At 40.2% G+C, this 18,912-nt stretch overlaps 4 protein-coding genes across 5 annotated transcripts in view; 2 read left to right on the top strand and 2 right to left on the bottom strand.

Annotated features, from left to right (window-relative positions):
* The first annotated feature begins 272 nt into the window (after nucleotides 1-272).
* On the top strand, nucleotides 273-5,666 carry LOC135488766 (uncharacterized). Its single transcript, XM_064773563.1, has 7 exons — nucleotides 273-310; nucleotides 658-1,427; nucleotides 1,776-1,901; nucleotides 2,235-2,419; nucleotides 2,862-3,117; nucleotides 3,557-3,672; nucleotides 4,410-5,666. The coding sequence occupies exons 2-7, from the start codon at nucleotides 732-734 to the stop codon at nucleotides 4,594-4,596; spliced, it is 1,566 nt and encodes a 521-aa protein (XP_064629633.1). The 5' UTR covers nucleotides 273-310; nucleotides 658-731; the 3' UTR covers nucleotides 4,597-5,666.
* Nucleotides 5,617-7,477, bottom strand: LOC135488769 (transcription initiation factor TFIID subunit 13-like). Its single transcript, XM_064773565.1, has 4 exons — nucleotides 7,442-7,477; nucleotides 6,980-7,046; nucleotides 6,573-6,670; nucleotides 5,617-6,335 (listed from the first exon to the last, which is right to left on the bottom strand). Exons 1-4 carry the CDS (start codon nucleotides 7,469-7,471, stop codon nucleotides 6,159-6,161), a joined length of 372 nt encoding a protein of 123 aa, XP_064629635.1. The 5' UTR covers nucleotides 7,472-7,477; the 3' UTR covers nucleotides 5,617-6,158.
* Nucleotides 7,478-10,399: 2,922 nt separating this feature from the next.
* On the bottom strand, nucleotides 10,400-14,658 carry LOC135488015 (dnaJ homolog subfamily B member 13-like). Its single transcript, XM_064772376.1, has 7 exons — nucleotides 14,524-14,658; nucleotides 13,607-13,713; nucleotides 13,117-13,278; nucleotides 12,706-12,863; nucleotides 11,824-11,956; nucleotides 11,349-11,520; nucleotides 10,400-11,060 (listed from the first exon to the last, which is right to left on the bottom strand). Exons 1-7 carry the CDS (start codon nucleotides 14,589-14,591, stop codon nucleotides 10,907-10,909), a joined length of 954 nt encoding a protein of 317 aa, XP_064628446.1. The 5' UTR covers nucleotides 14,592-14,658; the 3' UTR covers nucleotides 10,400-10,906.
* Nucleotides 14,659-14,948: 290 nt separating this feature from the next.
* Nucleotides 14,949-18,912, top strand: part of LOC135487496 (cilia- and flagella-associated protein 47-like) — a 28,954-nt gene continuing 24,990 nt past the window's right edge. For both annotated transcript variants that reach the window (XM_064771213.1, XM_064771211.1), the window contains exons 1-6: nucleotides 14,949-15,195; nucleotides 15,725-15,879; nucleotides 16,130-16,384; nucleotides 16,700-16,928; nucleotides 17,236-17,402; nucleotides 17,653-17,798. In XM_064771213.1, the coding sequence (XP_064627283.1) occupies nucleotides 15,046-15,195; nucleotides 15,725-15,879; nucleotides 16,130-16,384; nucleotides 16,700-16,928; nucleotides 17,236-17,402; nucleotides 17,653-17,798 (1,102 nt within the window). In that variant the 5' untranslated portion in view covers nucleotides 14,949-15,045. The remainder of the gene's footprint in view (nucleotides 15,196-15,724; nucleotides 15,880-16,129; nucleotides 16,385-16,699; nucleotides 16,929-17,235; nucleotides 17,403-17,652; nucleotides 17,799-18,912) is intronic.

Genomic DNA, 18,912 nt, shown 5'->3' with positions numbered 1-18,912 from the left:
TCCACAACATTTCAGACATGGGCCTCGTAACTAACATCTCATTGTGCAGGTAAAGCTCAATGAAACTGCAGATTTTTCATCTCAAAATTATTGTACAGTTCCAACTTGATATATAAAACATTCTTATGCATCTGTTTTTGACATTTCATCTAGGATTATATAAAAAACAACTTGAGCGGAATGTAAAAATGAAAATCTATATCAAAATTAGGTCAAGTGCAAGTGCTGCCGTCTGCGAAACGCCTTTAAAACTAAATTATTTACCTTAGTAACAAAATGGCGGCAGCTGTTCACAAAAATCAGGGAAAATGTGAGTTTTTGTTGTTGTTTACTGATCAATTTAAGATATATTTTGTCTATGAATAGGGTTGAAAAGTTAATATAAAGCATACTGCTCATCTACATCATAGAAATCACATGGTCCATGATTGAATAAATATGTAAAAATACTTTGAAACAAGTCACGACCCTAAACTAAAGTAAGTAGACAGTATGATACATGTTGTAGGCTACTACTTGGGCCCTATTTATATTAGTAATAGTGTAGCCTATACTGCTACAGGGATCGTACAAATTGATATGCTTCCAACAATCTAATAAGTAATCAAAAACAACCCGTAATAGCACTTCTGATAAGTATTCCTCTTGCAACTTCAGGTTAAAATCTGAGTGAATAAGACTTAGGGCCTAAGGCTAAGACTAGAGTAAGACTGAGTGTACCGCCACACAAGATGTCAAGTGGGGTGTCATCACGACCGCTGAGGGAGCGCAGTCTCCATGAGATGCTCCAAGCCGTACAGGTCGCCCACAGAAAGGACATCTATGACTTCTCAGGGGGACATCTGAATGAGTCGAAACTGCACAGACCTCCAGAGGAATCGTCAAGGCGATCATGGGACAATTCCAAAAAGAGACCTGAGTCACTGCTCCCTCGGAGTCAATTACCAAAACCTAAAGTTGATCGCCTCCAACCCGACAGGATGCATAACACATTATTGAGCTTCAGTATTGGAACTCATGGTACTATCCCGATTACACCAAAAACTAAACAATCAGGGACGCTGTCTTCAATCGGGTCAAAACAGAAAAGAAAAGATTCTTACCTCAGTGATAATGTTTTAGTCGAGGAGGTTCGTTTGCCAGAGATTATGTTACCAACGCCTCGATTTCATGAATCGGTTTCTATGTCGCAAGATGATTGTGATGATTTAAACAAACCGGTGTCGCAGGGTGCGCTGCGCGATCGTAACTTAGCCAAGTTGAAACATCAGTTTGTCTCTAGTCATTTATCTGGTGTGACAAAACGAGACCAGTTCAATAAATTCCAGGACTTTGAAAGTAAGATTCTGCGAAAGCAGGATGCCATGGAACAAAACGTATTGTCGGGGATCAAAGCAGTTGAACACTTAGAAAATAAATTAAAAGAGGTGAGTACTCGATTCTACTTGGACAAATGTGGAGTATGGCCTCACCCACACAGACTTTCTTTGGCTATCACTAGTGTCAGCATGGGTATGGTTAATATTTTGTTTGAACAATTATCGTAACCACCCAATCATGAATCTGAAAGAAGTACAGTACATACAAAGCATCTTTTTGGTAAAAATTTTGTTGTTGTCAAGTTTAGAATAATTTGTCTTCGTTTTTGAGGTTATAGACAAGTTTGCTTTCAAGTCAAGATTGGCTAGTGTTTGTTCATTGTGTTGATAGTGATGTCTCATTGGTTTTCTTCCAATTTCAGACCAGTTCTGTAATCCTTCTTTTTTACATTTCAGGAACTAAGATGCTTAGATTGCAACAACTTCGGCCCCAATTTCCATCGGCTTCAAATCTACAGTGACGTGTTCGATGATCTGAATTCAGATTCTCCGGCTTTTGGTTACATCTTAAGAAAAATCAAGGTTGCACCAATTTCTCCGAGTGAAAAATGATGTCCTGAAATTTCGAATCAGATTCACTTCAGCTCAGACATGTTTCTGTCTGGTATCTGTCCAGTTCTTTGGATTTGGAAGAGGCAGTGTATGATAACCTATTTGGTTTGACACAGGAGCACCAGAAAAAAATGTACACTAATTTCTGGCAGATTTATGCCCAGTTTTCCATGATTAGAGTTGACCTTTTTTTCTCACATCCATTTTTAGGAGATAAAATCAAACATATACCAGTTTGCCAATTACAATTTTATACCAATTCAGATGTAGCTTTACAATTTTGTTTCCCCTCTTGTTTTTCAGAAGGAGTATGACGGTTATATCTCCTACCTACTGGACTCTAATCCACCACAGCATAAGATCCTGCAAGATCAGATAGAGCAGCTGACTGCTAAGGGGACGTCTCGACCTGGCCTTGTTCAGGAACGGCGGAGGATATTGATGGAGAAGGAGAGACAAGCAGAGGAGCTATTAGATTTAAATTCCAGGTAAGAGGGAGTACAGTGGGGGTATTGGTTGAGTAGTGGACTTCTGACTGAGAGGTTGTGTCTTCATATTCCCTTCTGGGGCACTTAGTTCTTTCCCCAATTCAGAGGTTATATGATTGCTTAGCTGCACCTAAACATGCCTGGAAGACTCTGGGATGATGAAGCACATTGAGCAAAGACCTATCCATGGAAAAGTGCTGTGAAATCGGACTTTTGGCCAGGAGTGGAGCAGTTAGAATGTGCAATGCAACTAAGTAAGAACTTTCCAACTGGAGTGCAGTCACAGGTGACCTGGACATCACTAGTCGATTGACATCATTAAATGACATTATTTCACTGCAAAAACAGCAAACTTATTTACAGCTTGTATATGTTGACTGCCATAACTGAAGATATTTAAAAATTTCTTGCTTAAAGTTTAAAGTGTTTGATTTTTTCCCAGATTACGACAAGAAATTGCAGAAGAAAGGCTAATCGCGTCTCTACCGTCTGAACCTGAAGAGAAACCAGATTCATATGCCAGGGTCGCATATCGGGAAGAACCGCCAGAGATGACCATCTCTGAGAAAATTGAGGATACGAAGTCAAAGATATGGGCGAGACTTGATGAGATCGCGGCCATACAGCACAACCTTCGCGAACATTACGTCCCGGCAAATGTCTGCTCTCAACTTGAACAGTGCCTCAAGGAAACGGAGGTAACTTTATTGTTGACAGCGGCTGTGTCTGTATTCCAGCAGGGTATTTTAAGAAGGGACTTTATTACCAAAGGTGGCAGCTCTTACCACAATGAGCATGTTTAATTACTAGCGCAAATAAGCGCCACTGTGTTCTATTTGGTATTGGGGCCTCATCTCGCGCCAGGCCAAAGTTAGTGACCCTCGGAGTGGGTTACTTCCACCTGAACTGGCCGGCGGATGTGATTTTTGAGAAAATATGGCCGACGATTCTGCATGTTGGCTTTGCGATGTCTACAAATTTGTTTTATTGCACCGCACTGCGGTTCTTTGGCAAAAACAGAATAGGCAATGGTAGAACTTGATGTTAAGATGTGAAAAATGTGGCAAATAAGATTAGTGAGTAGTTCTTGTATATGACCTGTTCGTCCAACTGATTTTTGTTTTTCGATTTCGGCAGGTTGAAAATCAGAAACGCTTGAAGAAGATTGAGCTGATTGAGAAGAATGCCCATGACATGGAAAAAGAGCTAGAGGCTGCTCTCGAGGAGGCTGACACGAGTGACGCTGATGAACAGTAAGTCTAATAAGATATTTTGACGTTTTCCTTCCAAAGTTCCGAATTGGTAATAGTGCATCTGAAAAAGTTGTAAAATGGTGATAGGAAACTTGTCGCAGTGTACTGTCACAAGAGGAAAAGTACCACAGAAGTTGTGATCAGAAAGATTGTTGCTGTGCATCCCCCCTCAGTCCACCTCGTGTGTGTGTGTGTGGGGGGGGGGTGTTGATTCAGTCGTTATGTGTATTGATGCATGGTTATTTCTGTGATCAGAATACAAGAGTCGGAGAAAGCCTTGGTGATGGTGAGTTGTGTTCACGAATGTTGGTTTTCAGAAAATGTGTCAATTTTTACCTTTTCTGCAGTTACATTGTGTTCTTATCTATTATTTTCTAGCTCTCTTAATTTTTTGTGTGCTTTGAAAACGAAGAAGCACTTGTGGTTTAGCATGATTTTGATGTTATTTTTGTTCTTGCAGTCTTATCAATTGAAACAGTTCAGGACGTTTCCTATGAGAGTTGTCCTCTGAAGAGAACTGTTCTAAATTCCTGCTAATCAGACCTATTACATGATTACTTTATTATCATGACATACCGTCCACTGACCCTAGGATTTGGAGTTTTTAGAACTGTTCTCTTCAAAGTAGAACTCTATCAGTGATAAGCCCTTTATTTTTCTGCTAACATCGCCGATTCAACGCCTTCCTCTACTGTCTTTTATCCAATGTTTGCTTATTGATACTTCTTAAATTGTAGGCGAGTGTGGAAACGTTTATTGTCGCGGCCAGCCGAGAGTCCCCGATCGCAAACGATGCGATCAGGAGGTGGTACTGTCAGTGTGAGTACTATCTCCACGTATGACCGTGATCGTTATGAGGATCCCATGGAGGAAGAGGAGGACGATGATGATCAGTCTGGGAAGTGGAACTGGTACATATCATAGGATGGGTACATCCCATGGAATTATGACGATTCAGGGACGAAGGATTACAGACATTTTCCAATCCATTGTTGTGATAGATAGACACTGATTTTCAATACTTGAAAAAATTTTGGGCATCTTTTTTGAAAAATATTGCGTAGTTTCCATTAGTCAATCGAGCCAAACCTCAAGGTTACAAAATGTGTCATAATTGAAGTGGTAAATTTGTATTTTGTAGGGTTGTGAGGATTTAAAAAATGGAGTTTTCATCTCCATTGTTGTGGTGATTGGCACCCATTTTTTCCCCGATGTCTTGGGAAATGTTTGGAGGAACATTTGGATAATTTTCCAGAGCACTCCAAGGTTGGTATTCATTATTCTAGAACAGAGTGTACATTTTGTGTGGTAAGTATTTGGTAATGTAGTGTAACGTTGATACTTAATCACTAAATACGTGATATGTCTCGTGAATAGGCGAGTTTTTGGCTTTTGGATTGTTCTTAAATTGAATTATTCATTGAAAAATAAGTAACTTTTCCACAATGATTGTGGTGACAATGCTAGTTGTGAAAATTATGAAAATTAATTTTTGTGGTAAGGACACTTCAAATTTTACTCTGGGACCATTACCAGTAACCTACCCCTAGCTGGGTGCGAGTCTAAGTGCGACTCATCTATGGGGATTCTATGATGTACCCAGCACAATGCAGTGCACTGCAATGCTCCCTATTTTCTGGTGTCATCTGAGCCAAGTTTTCGAAGTGGGTATTCCTGATAGTTGTCCATTGCGATTCCGTCCATTATTTATATTTCTTTAAAATTTGAATTTTGGCCGGGTTGTATGTTTGTTGTTGGTACATACTGTAGCACAAGTTCTTTGCAAAAAAAGTAACAACTTTCCAGGCTTGTTAGCCTTTAATATTCCGTCCAGCAATATATTTTTGTATGCTGAATGAATCCAGGGCTAGCGGTGCGACATGCCTAGAAGGCATGTCAGGTGTCTCCCTAAAATTGTCGCAAATAAATAATGTCCATACTAGATTTAAAAAAGATGTTTTCTTTAATAATTGTTGTGAATAAAATTACTGTGATATTTACATGAACTTTTCTTTTGAATTGATGCACAAATCCTGACAGTAAAGTTACATGTTTGACAGTTGTTCTATGAATATTCTTCAGGGCCCTGTTGCTCAATTAGCGATATGTTAACAAGGTGTTTGTAAATTGAGGAACTGGGCCCAGGTAGGCAGGGACAGGTCAGATTTTCTTGCCCTCGCAAGAATTGAGCATGTCTATTTTGTACCCACAAGAAGTACTGGACCAGTCTATTTTGCACTTGCAAGTACTGAACCAATCTACTTTGTACTCGAATCTATTTCCATCTTGCACCTCTCAATCCTATTCTCCCTGGGATATAGGCAAGGTACACGAATTCAGTCCAATCATGGTCTTTCTCCATTTACATGAACAGACCAGGGGAAAGGCGTGCCCTCTGATATTTTTCCAAATTCCAGCAGACCGACAACTTCATCCACTATTGAATACAGTCCATGTATGACCTTCAAAGGTTATCTGACAGCACCTCACTTTGTCTGTACATATTTAATTTCATCAAAGGCTTTCCTGGCCTTTCGAAGTTCCTCGTTCATCATCAAAAGTTCCTTCACTCGCGAATATTTCTTGGGGTCTTTTCGTATCAGGAAGATAATGTCCTCGACTGCAATCTTACCGGGCCGTCCAACATCCATAGCTTTCTTTGTCTAGAGAGAGAAGAAAGAATCAAATCATGTGACAATAATGTATCGCTTTCATAATCTTGAGGGAGAACATGGAAACAATAATTGTCCCAACTTTGCAAGATCAAATGGGTCATTGTCACTTTACTTAATGAAGTCTCATTGTTGATTTCATGCTCGGTCCCAAATGGTGCAAGCTTCAAGGATACCTTCCCCCCACACTCGCGTATACACCCACTCATGGATGTTGAATAAACTCACTGTTTCAGTGATGTACTCAATCACAAGATCCTCCAGCAGGTCCACAGATTCTGTGTAGGGGTTCTGGTCATCACCAAATCCATACATCATGCAGCGCACTGAAAGAGGGACAGAATTTTTAAGAAAATGTAGAAAAAAATCAGTAACTGGTGGTCAATCAAATCAAATACTGTGTAGTTATTCACTTCTGGGGTCAAATTGACCAAAGTATACAGAATAAGGCTGAGCTATCAAAGGTTAGGGAGGACATTTCACACTAGTTTTGCTATTCCTGGCATCGAATGACCTGGGTACAAGGAAAAAAGTAAATCCCTGAGGTCACCAACATTATCAGGTAGCAAACCCTGTTTTGACCTGTCTCCTTATCATAACTGGACCATGCCGCCCTCTTCTCCACACATACTTACATTCTTTAGAAAACAACTTCTTTCGTTTCTCCAGGGGAGTGTCTTCTTCCACATCATCTTCGTCGAACTAAAATGGACAATGAAAGTAGAATTCACTGCACGGCACACTGACAGTGGCACTGCGACCGTCAGCAAACTTCGCCATGTCTGCTTTACCTGTACCACACTTTGATTTTTGTATACAAATGGAAAGGGACATGTCATGACGACTGCAAAGACTGATTGGGACCGAATTGAGAGCAAGGACAATATTTGATTCCAACATTACAACAGAAAAGAGATGGCGCCACTGAGAAAAAAGAAAAATCTAAGCACATTTGGACGAATCTTTCTACAACTACACAAGATGTACGTTATTAAAGTATATATTGGTATTCTTGAGCAATTTCTACAAATTTTGGAGGGTACGGATTCCATAAATAACCCTGGGAATAGCAAGAAATTATGACTTTGTGGACCAACCTGATCCAAAATCTGTTCTGCTTCCGCCATCTTGAAAAATTGACCTCACATTCGTCCTTGAACTTTGACCTAAATAACCTTCTGTACACGTTTTTGTCTTTCGTTACATCACAACATCCTATCATTCTGTAATGTCAGTTAGCGCAGTTATGTCGTCTCCTGATTCTGTTGAGAAGAAAGTGGCAGCAGCAGCAGCAGCCCCTTCGAGTGAAAAACCGAAGTTAAAACCATGTTGTGCTTGTCCAGAAACCAAAAAACCCAGAGATGCATGGTATGGAATATGACTTGCATTAATTCATTTGACCATTATGTGGATGTCCATAGGCCATGTAGGCCTACAATACATAACATAGCCCTACATGTGTGTATATCCTATCATGTATGTTTGATGTTATATGAAAAATACTAGCATATGTTGATTGCAGTGTTATGGTGATGTACAAAACCATGCCAAAAGCCACTGACACTCACTCGATCATGAGTTTTGAGAGTTATTGCCAAGTTTGATACACAATATTATTAGACATCAGCTGATATAAGAAATATTCTTTATTGTCTGGTTGTAGATTAACCATAAAGATATTGGCTTGATTTTCAGCATAATCGAAAAAGGAGAGGCAGCTTGCAGTGCTGAGATAGAAGCCCACAAGAAGTGTATGAGAGATCTTGGCTTCAATATATGATGATCTGAAAGAAACGTCCAATAAAAGGTAAATTATCGTGTTTTGAATTCATTTCAAGACAAAGGATCAAGGCAACCTGGCCAGGTAGAGACACTGGCCTGGAATTTTATTGGGTGACAAGGAGCGACTGATGAAGACCCAATTCGTTGTTTCACAGGCTTGATTGATGCGACTAAATAAGTTGGCAAAGAAGAGAATCTTCATTCATTAGCTTGCATGATAAGACAGCTAGGTTGACGAGAGTGAGAAGAAAGACCAAAGGTGCTCTCTAATGACAGTTGGTGACATCCACCCCAGTAATAGGATTATCAAAAGTAAACCTGTTGACGTCTCCATTTGGAAAGCTGTCGATATTTCTGATCCTGGAGTGATAGTGCTACAAGGTTATCGATTTCATGACTGGTAACATTTTGGACTCATTTGAGTAAATCATACATTTTCTGAAATCTTCTCACAATTGCGGTGTTTATCTTTAAGAAATATTTTCCATCTTTTCAGATCTGTGATGACAACTAGTATTACTATCTATTCGATGACATGTGGGATTTAAAATGGATTCATTCAGACTTGGTAACACATAACTCATTTGTTTAGTGCACCTTGGAGACCGACTTATTGGACATATTGAATTGTGATATAATCATGCTCATCTACACTTTTGATAAAGCTGGATTCCCTGGTTTTAGTATTTGAAATATTCTTGATTCTCATGTACAAGTTGTACAAGGATTTCCTGACAAAACAGTTGCATGTTAATACATGGAAGTCCAATGTGTAGCAAGTGGGCTATAGACTTGCTTACCGGCTCCAGAGCATCTGGTGGATGTGAGGGAATTAAAAAAAAGAGCTTTCACCTTCATTTATAGTATATGTCATTGTTTTTTTGCTTGGTTGTACTTTAAACTGATATTTCCCAAAACTTTTAGTTGTCTATTATACTTGATCTCCTGATTTCCTTTGGTTTGATCCCATTTGAAGTGTGTAGATATGGAATTTTAACGGTATGCTTATGCAATTAGCAACTAAATAAAGATTTGATAGCACACATCTCAAAATTGTCCGTTCTGTCTATTGTTGATGTGATTGAGTAACATACGTATCAGAGTTGGCAGATATTAGATGTCACCACCAGTCCTGGGACAACCTGTAAAGGAGTTTCAAAGGAGGATAATTTGTCCTCATAATGGTCCCCTGACGACTCGCCCACGACTTGTTTATCACCAGACTCTGTGCTTCTGTGAGAAAGATCTGTCCCCAACTGTGTAGGTCTTTCTCAATTCACCACCCACTGTTACCTTCTGATTGGCGGTTTTGAGACTGCCCCTCCCCATGGCGATCTCACCCTGACTGTTCTAAAGCTGTCCTCTGCATAATCTCTGCAGCAACTCTCCCTGGACTGAAAGTGCCGAGGACAGTTTGAGGATTGTGGTGTCTGTGTCACAACCTATGTCATCGTCCTTGACCAGTACCCCACCATAATTGATGGAATAGGAATGTGGTAGTGGCTGATTTAATCTTCTAGGAGGTACAGTCACTCGGGTAGCTTTTCAGGACTGATGAGATGATCAATTTCGAAAGCAAATTAACCACAAACAAGTGAAACAGCCATGGCAAAACCAATTGTGTCCCGGGTGATCCTCTGCGATGTTGTGACTTCATTTACCGACTCCGTTGGTTTGTTTCACAGTTATGGTGTTGTTACTATGTTCACACAGGCCTTCAACAGGTACACGTACATGACTTGTGCCATCTGCTGGGATTTATCAAAAGTCTGCTGCCCCATTCAGTTTACAGGATCGAGAGAATGGTACAAGAGCGATGTCACACCCACAAAAGAGAGGTGCAGACGACATGGTCTCTGGCATTCAAGACATGCAATAACTAGGGTTGTGCACCGTCCATACTTCATCCCCAAAACAATTTGTAACTCTTTCGATGTGTATAGATTGCAACTGATATGGTAAACTCACTTAAGTCATGTTTTGCGGAGACATCACAAATGCCAACTGCATACAACTGGTTGAACTGAATAGGTTGGTTTGATACCAAACACTTGAGGTTTTTACGTCAGCTGGGTCGCACTTGGAGGGGCTTGAAGTCAAAGGGGCTTTATAACCAGATAAGAAAGGGTTAACTTTAACTTGCGTTGCCGATGAGAATCGAGGGACAAAGTCACAACCAGGAAGGAGATGAAGCTGATAGGGACAAAAGTTTCAGTTACCAAGATATGCAGAGACAATACTTAGATAGAAAAGAAGCAAAATATATATTTTTTTCAATATATTTTATTCAATATTTCTTCATATATATATACAAAATACAATATACACACATAATGATGGACAACTTTCAATTCTGTCAAGTTTTGTGCTCCATGATTGATTTGTAAGAGGACTCTACTGTCAAATTACGAATTTATTGGATTGGGCATGGCGTTAAAATGTCCCATTTCCATTTAATTGTGCCAAAATAAGGCATAGGTGTTTTATCTTGCCTAACCTTTCACATTACCTTTCATTTCCATGTCGAACTTGATTCCTATACCGATTGAACTTGTTTTGAAAATTCTGCATTAAAAACCAAAGAGATGTTATGGTACAATGCACCTTTTCTAGTGTTTTAGGGTTAACACTGCAATTTTAAAACCAAATGGTTTGGGCATTTAAAAATACTATAGAGATGAGAATTAGGAAATCTTAGGGCATGATGGACGGAATTTATAGAAATAAGTATTTGAAAGAGACAATAGTCTCAGTCCATTTTATTATCACCCTCACTCCGTCTATGGGAGTAATGCAAGTTTGATTAGCTCCTTTTTCTCTGGTGATAGACTTTTTGGGAAAACGATATCAAATGTGATGACGAGGTCTCCTTTCTGGGATGGGTCCTTTGAGATGGGCATGCCCTCATCGGGTACAACTTTTGTGAAGCCAGACCTGAAAGAGAAAGAAGATAATCGTAACTTTGTCTACAGGAGGTCATGGGTTTGACTCTCAGAGTCAGAAGGATCACTGCTGTTTCCTCTTCTTTCTGTCCTTAAGAAAGACACTTAACCTTAGATTGCTTTGTTCTTTGAATGTGACGTAAAACCAAGGCTCCTTGTACCTACTTTAAAACATTCCTGGATATACAAGGTTTATGTGATACAGAAGACAGATGATCAGCTCTAAAATAGTTTACATCTGATTATGAGCCCAAACTGTTTACTTTTTTGATCAACTTACGTGACAATATCTGTGATGGGTATGTGAAGTATCCTGTCGTCCAATGTGTGAATGTCAACGGTGCAGCCAGTCAGAGCCTTGCCAAGAGGAACCTGTGCTGTGTAGATGAGGTTGATGCCCTCCCGCCTGAATCGTTGGTGAACTTTATCTTTTACAATGAATACAATATCAGCTGGAAGGAAAAGAGAAGTGGTCAGCAACTTCCTTCATACTTTTGGGACCCGATTCATTTCATGTCTACTGGATACGGAACTTACCTTTAATGCACACCAGTAATGAGTAAACAGTTGACAATTTTGAGGAGTGCATGTTTGTTGTCCTTTTTCCAACCACTGTGAGGGTCATAGCCAGCTCATTGGTCTTTGAGGTAAAATTACACGTGTTTTGGTGACTTCAGTTTTATGTCTCGGTCACAGTATGTTGTATTTAGAAAAAGTGAATTGGCCAAGGTCACAAGCGATGTTGCGTTTCATACCTGGTACATTGTTGGGTCCCTGGTCTCCCTCCTCTGGGAATGTGATGCGTGTTCCAGGCCGCCATCCCTTCTTAACAGTAATGGTTAAGATCTTATCTCGGATGCTGGAAGTGTGTCCGTCATCATTCATCACCTGGGAAAATAGAAAGAAATATTGAGATCAATTATTGTGTTGCTCACTTTTCAAATTTCTTTTTTGAATTATGATAGGTTCTGGCTATAGGTTGTGATAAAACTAACTTCTGTTTCCTTGAATATTTAGGAGGAGCAAAAAAAGGATTGGTCCCAGGTTCGTACTTAATAAAGGGAACTGGAACCACCGAGCGATTTATTCAACTTTTCGACTTTCACCGCCCGAGAAAGTCAAACTTCCAACTTCCTATTCGAGTTCAGATTTGTAGCTCCGCCCCCAGTGCCCGAGCATGCGCAGTTCAATTTGTTATTATTGAGAATCATGTGAGAATCACGTGAGTCATGCGATCTTTCATTCATGAGTTTGCGTAGTAAATTCCATAGTAGTGACGTCACTCAATGATTGACAGCTAGGTGCCATGTTTCATTCATGCCTCGTTCTGATCACCCGATACGCGAGAAATGAAAACGAGGTCATACGAACTGGCTTGGCGGTTTCAGTTCCCTTTAATATGACTTTTGTTGATAATTTCAAAGAAAAGAGGCAGGACACGTGTCAGATGGCTTGATGCAGTGACAGGAGATGTTGTAGCAACTGGTCTTGGTGAAAACCTGATGGAAGGTGCCAAGGACAGAAGGAGGTCCCTTGCACTTTTAATGGCTTAAACCATCATGTTGCAGTTAGGTCAGAACTGTACCAAAGACAAAACTGGACACCTCGAAATAATCCTTCCCCAAAATCCAACTTACTCTTCTTGAAATTTTCATCTTTTTGGTGCAACCATGGAAGACCTCTTCCAGTGATAAAGCAAGTTCTCTTTCGATGGGCGCATCCTGTTTCTTGCTTCCTCGGCCGTGGAGACCGCCATAGCTCATGCTCATGTCACCATCAACTCGATCAAAGAATTCTGAAAACGTAACGAAGTGTAACACTAACAGTACGAGCAAATGGGTGATCAGCAGAAAGCCAGGTTTCGATGATATTTTCCCAAGCATACTTAATGACAAGAATCACCCAAACTTTTGGTTTGTTGTGGTGCTGAAAGCCACCTAAAGCTTCTCTTTTAAATACATCTAGTCCAGAGCCATTCATTCATGGGGATACCAGGTAAAAAAGAAAAATAAAGTTTGTTTGATTGGAAATTGCCAGATGAGTGGTACCTTGATACGGATTGTCGCCACCAAAGAAATCTCTGAAGACCTTCTCTGCATTGCCATGGAAACAGTAGCCTGAAGTCCATGCTCCGGCAGATCCACTTCCTTCCGGGACTCCGCCCTTCAGACCCTCCTCACCAAACTGATCATATGTGGCTCTTTTGCTAGCTGAAGAGAGAAATGGAAATTGCGATGAGAACAATCTTCTCAGCATACAGAGCGAAGGAAAAACAGGATTTTTTTATGGTTGCAAGACCCATGCACCAACCAAAACTCAAGGCAAAGACCCAATTTCTGAGCCACAATGCCTAAATGATGATGATGATGATGATGATGATGATGATGATAATGATGATGATGATGATTGACCGATCACTGCAGTCTTATAATGAAATTAACCCTTGTCATGCCTGTTGCTTGTATAATAGAGACCTTCAATCAGGTCGAACTCCATTTCGGTCCATTATCTGATTGACAGCTGTCAATTATAACTTACCATCGCTGAGCACATCATACGCTTCAGCAACCTGTTTGAATTTCTCATAGGTGTCTTGGTCACCAACATTTTTCTCTGGATGAAATTTTAGGGCCAATTTTCTGTACCTGTAAATAGTAAACAGTTTTATTCATTCATACATTGATTTAAAGATCAATTAGTCTGTTGACCAATATTTATGATGGACGGCACCCGAAGTCTACATGTACGTCACTCCCCCTAAGCACTGTCACTAATGCAGTTTACGACTTACGTGATGCTCGACCTCGGGTTAACCAAGGCTGGATATGATTGGACAGGAACATTGGGAAGACTTTTCTCCAACTTCTGTTCTACCCTATTGCGATGATCGTCTTCATCTGATAAGTTGCAAGCTTAACCAAAGCAAATATTTTCAGCCTTTCATAGGCCTAGGCCTACATAATAATAATACTAGGCCTAGGCGGCTACTACATGCCTATATAATAGACATGAAAACAAACCAGAGCCCAGAGACATACATGCTGACAAACACTGACTGTGTGCAGTGCATGTCATTTATATATGACATGCACTGCACTGTCACATGCATATATGCATGTGACAGCCACTGCCTGATGATCACTCAAACATTGTTCATATAGCCAGTAGGCTAGTATAGGCCTAGATCCATGCATTTGATTGGGAACAACGTTTACATAACATAGTGTTGGCCGTTGTCCCGTCACGATGCATTGCAGCTCTGACGGTTTTACATTACTGTAACGTGACGTGACGCAACGTCTTCGTAAACGCTGTTCCCAATCAAGTGCATGAATCTAGGCATAGGCCTAGTTACCAAGTACCATAGGCCTACCCATTCAATGCATTATAGGCCCATGGATTTTAAATTTACATGCCTCTCATGTAGTTAAAAAAGACCATTTTCAAAAACTTACGCTTTCTTGATATCTGCATCACATGCGCTTCTCGTCAGTTGTAGAATATTGTAGTAATCTTGACCCATTTTGGTTTTATTCAAACTTTTTGACAAGCAAAAAATTGTCTGCTTTATTTACATCGAATATGGCTGCTTGCTTAGCAACGCACTTCCAAACCATTTTGTAACGAGATTGCTGATTGGTAGGTGTTTTATAGCTGTTGATTCTATTAGTCGATAAGTATTTCATAAATTGCAAAATCGGTTATTGCCATTAAAGTAGTGAATAAAAACTATTTATGTACGCTTCATCTAAGATTGCTTCTCATAAGGCACTTTATAAAAATAGTTAAGAACCTAATTGACTACAAGTTTTATTTTCGAAACTGAAAGGGTAATCATCGAACAGGCAGTGTTCTAGGCAACTGAAAACAATATGGCCGCCTGAGCAAATTTTATGTGTGTATGTCATGTATTTTTACGAACAAACATTCCCAAAACTGGTAACTGAAATGTCGATTTGTTAAATTTAATCATCAGAATGGAAGGTGATATATCAGGCATTCGTATTATTCCATCGTCACTGGAATTTTTTGATAGTGAGGTGGATGTTGTGCACAGACAAACCGTGACAGTGAAAAATGTATCAAAATCCAGCAAAAGCATCCGTTTCTACGGTCCAAAAACAAAGGTAAGATGCTTTATTCACTTCATTTTAATGTAATTCTACGATCAGGTGTCATCTTCAAGATAAACTGTAGCACCATGTTGGTGTGATGTTGCTAACTATTCTTTTTGGAAGCCTGTCAAACTGTGACCCGTTTAAGTTAAGGTCCATGTTTTGTCTGTACTCAAGACTGTAGGCCTAGGCTAGTGTTGTTGCATATTGCAATGTGATTGTGAATGACACAGTCATTGAGTCAAAAACAAAAGAGTAACAACCTTATTTCATGTCTGGATGGATGAAACAAAAGAGCAGTCCATCCATTGTTACTGAAGAACACAAAAGCTGAAAGGATGACAGGGATCGGATAGGGTTGTTTTTTCTTTCTGACCAGCCTCCATTCACATCACTTGGCAATTTTGTACCATTCCTGGCATTGGCATTGCGTTCATCAGACTGTCTTGGGCCGGGCTTGTAGTTGTAGAGACAAGAGTTGGGCCGATACTTTTCACAGTGCGGAATTGGAATATGACCTCATTTCATTCTTTCCTTTCAGAATTTTTCCCTAAAGGTCAATAATCCAGAGAAGCCCGTTGCTCCAGGGTTGCAAGTCCAAGCATTTGTTGAGTATGAAACGAGCGAAGAGGCTGATTGTGTGGACAGACTTGTTGTCACAGTTGATGGAGATGTGATTGAAATACCTCTTCATGCGTAAGTCAATGACAAATCCTAATTGATTGAGGTCGGGCCGATGTAGATCATCAAGTTATTTCCTTTGTTTGATCCTAAACTTTAATGTTACGGTACTGAGAAATTGCAATTCTAACTCACTTCAATAATTGTCTCATCTCTGCAAAATACAGATATTGATTGACTACCATGGAAGTGCCCACTATGCCTGTATTTTGAAATGAAGTTGAATATTTTGAAGTAAACTTATTTTCGATTGTGCCTTTTTCAGTTACCCGTGTCAGCCTATTCTAACCATACAGGGCCCTGTCAACTTTGGAAATGTTGTTGCCTGCAGTAAAGTCATCTCAAAGGAAATATCCGTGATCAATCAAGGGTCAAAGTCTGGGGAGTTCAAGGTGAAATATTCCGGTGACATCCCGATCTCTGTGATCCCATCGAGCGGAAATGTCCCACCAAAGACGGCACAAATTATCAAAGTTGAATTTGTAACGAAGGAAAGTGGAAAAATTGATGAAGAAGCAAAGTAAGTATTAGTCATATATGTAGTTAGATTTAGACACGAAGAAATGTTTTCGGTATTTCACATTGGGCCAATTATGTTACTGTTAGAGGCTACAGCTGGTGCCTAACAGATACTCTACTAAAGTCATTTACACTCTAGTCATTTACATTTAAGTCTGTACTGGCACTTAGGTGTTCAAAAAAGTATTAGGGCAGTTTTCCCAAAAGAGTTTAAGGGATTTAACTGATTTTGGAACCAGGCTCCTTCCATCTGTCTTCCTATTTTTCAATATTTATGACCAGCATCTTACATGTAGTGTGACTTGCACTATTTCAGAGTCTACCTTGAGGGCCAGGAGACCACTGCTCTGCGGATCCTGGGCAACGTGGTCGAAAGAACATTGGAGTTGTTATCACCCCAGAATGAGGAGCTCATGGAGTGCATCAAGTTTGGAAATGCCTATTATGGTACCGACAGAACGGAAGCTGCCATTCTGTTCAATAATGGGCCAGAACCGGTCAATTTTGTGGCGGTGTTACAAGATGATGCCCCTGGACAAGACGTGGTAGGTCTTCTTTGGATTCCTATCCAATAGAGATAACTGTGGCAAAATGAAACTGCTAGTACCCCAGATCTGAACACCAAAGAGTTTCATTGCAAACTGACAAAATCCTTTTGAAAATCAAGGAATAAGATGTTACTTTTAATTCTAAAACCATTGGAATTACAGCAGAATTGTTTGTAAACTTGAAAAGACCTGGAGTGGATTTCGTGGCCTTTTTCATCTGACCTTGACATTAGATATAAATTTAGCTAACTCTGACTTATCCGTAACTAGTAAATATGACACAAGTCTTCCCTCCTTCTTCTAGGGCACCGACTTGACCAAGACGACTGCAGCAACCCTGTCTGATCAGCTCCGTCCAGATCAATACAAGGGCTTTAATAACCCATTGACTTCCTTGGTGACAGCTATACCCAACCAGGGCACACTTGCTCCTTATGAGAAGATACCCGTCTTTTTTAGGTTCAGTCCAAGGTAGGTAATTAGTTGTCCAAAATCAAATGTTGTCCATTCGTTCTAGGGATGGTGGAAGCCACGACTTCTGTAATAAAAAAATGCATCAGCTGTTCTTAGAATGTTGATAGGTGAAATGAAAATGATTCTTCTATATCAGTGTCAGAAGGTTCACTAAAGTAACCAGAAACATTTTCGGGATTACAGTGGATTGAAGTGTCTTTCATAACACATAATCACAGATTACCAAAAAGAACTGTTCTCTTTTCAGGTGGAACTCCTCAAAAAGTGGTTGGAAATGTCAGGGTGACCAACCGCCCCGGCAGGACTTCGCACTATTCATGCACCTCGAGATGATTGGATCTAGCAATGGATTCCAAAACAAGTCTGGCAATAAAACAAGAAGTAATATAGAAGGTAAGACTCTCTTGTTATTATGTTGTGGAAGTTAAAGAGTAAGGCAATTGCAGTTGAAATTCTTGACAGTGTTCTCCCCAACAATTTTTTTGGGCCGGGTGCTGTCGCCATATTTTGACACAATTGAGAATTCACTTCAGTTCTGTCCAGGTTGGCAGCAAAATCTGTCTGGGTGCTATAACAGTAAAACCATTACCAACTCTATGAATCTGTCTGGGTGCTAACTTTTTGGCTCACCGTAGGGGAGTCTATACGATACCGCAGTGTCCGTCGTCCGTCGTCGTCCGTCGTCGTCGTCGTCGTCGTCGTCGTCGTCGTCGTCGTCCGTCGTATCCTATTTCAAAAACAGTGGCACGTTTTTTAACCGCTAGGCCTATGAACTTAAAACTTTGTACACATGACCCCCTAGGTCAGATGACCCGTGACACTAAATTTTTGTCCGATCTGATTCTCTACTTGGCCACCAGGGGGCCAAATATGGATATCTAAAAAGTGTGATATCTCGCTTATTAGTGACTTGTTTTCGATAAAACTTTTGTGGTAGGTACTCATAGCAAGGATACATCATATATCTTACGGGTTTTTAATTTGATCTACTTTTCAAGGTCGCAGAGGTCAAATGGCGTGAATTGGCCGTTTGAGTGTAACTATGGCACGTTTCTCAACCACCAAAGCTATGAGCTTGAAACTTGGTACATATAACCCCCTATATCAGATAACCTCTGGTGCTGAATTTCAGCCTGATCTGATTTTTGACTTTGCCACCAGGGGGCCAAAACAGAAAAAGTAAGAAGTGCAATAGCCTGCTTATTAGCAAATTGTTTTTGATGAAATTTTTATGGCAGGGACCTCTAGCAAGGTTACCTCAGATGTTGCACGATTTTTCGGATTTGACCTACTTTTTAAGGTCGCAGAGGTCAAATGGCGTAAATTTGCTGTTTGAGTGTAACTATGGCACGTTTCTCAACCGCAAAAGTTATTAACTTGAAACTTTGAACAAATGACCCCCTAGGTCAGTTGACCTCTTACACTGAATTTTGGTTCGGTCTGATTATTGACTTGGCCACCAGGGGGCCTAAACTCAAAACTCAAAAAGTGTGATTTCTCGCTTATT

This window comes from Lineus longissimus, chromosome 5, assembly GCF_910592395.1.
Source record: "Lineus longissimus chromosome 5, tnLinLong1.2, whole genome shotgun sequence".
NCBI classification, from domain to species: Eukaryota; Metazoa; Nemertea; class Pilidiophora; order Heteronemertea; family Lineidae; genus Lineus; species Lineus longissimus.
This window is presented reverse-complemented; position numbering and strand designations above follow the sequence as displayed.

Excerpts from the sequence above, each read along its gene's own strand:
- LOC135488766 (XM_064773563.1), top strand. The coding sequence starts at position 732 with ATGTCAAGTGGGGTGTCATCACGACCGCTGAGGGAGCGCAGTCTCCAT. Across the intron at positions 2,420-2,861 it reads CTATTAGATTTAAATTCCAG|ATTACGACAAGAAATTGCAG; the intron begins GTAAGAGGGAGT and ends ATTTTTTCCCAG. Across the intron at positions 3,118-3,556 it reads AGTGCCTCAAGGAAACGGAG|GTTGAAAATCAGAAACGCTT; the intron begins GTAACTTTATTG and ends CGATTTCGGCAG.
- LOC135488769 (XM_064773565.1), bottom strand. The coding sequence starts at position 7,471 with ATGGCGGAAGCAGAACAGATTTTGGATCAG. Across the intron at positions 7,047-7,441 it reads CAGAACAGATTTTGGATCAG|TTCGACGAAGATGATGTGGA; the intron begins GTTGGTCCACAA and ends TGTCCATTTTAG. Across the intron at positions 6,671-6,979 it reads GAAGTTGTTTTCTAAAGAAT|TGCGCTGCATGATGTATGGA; the intron begins GTAAGTATGTGT and ends TCCCTCTTTCAG.
- LOC135488015 (XM_064772376.1), bottom strand. The coding sequence starts at position 14,591 with ATGGGTCAAGATTACTACAATATTCTACAACTGACGAGAAGCGCATGT. Across the intron at positions 11,521-11,823 it reads GGGACCCAACAATGTACCAG|CTGATATTGTATTCATTGTA; the intron begins GTATGAAACGCA and ends TTTTCCTTCCAG. Across the intron at positions 11,061-11,348 it reads CCCATCACAGATATTGTCAC|GTCTGGCTTCACAAAAGTTG; the intron begins GTAAGTTGATCA and ends TTTCTCTTTCAG.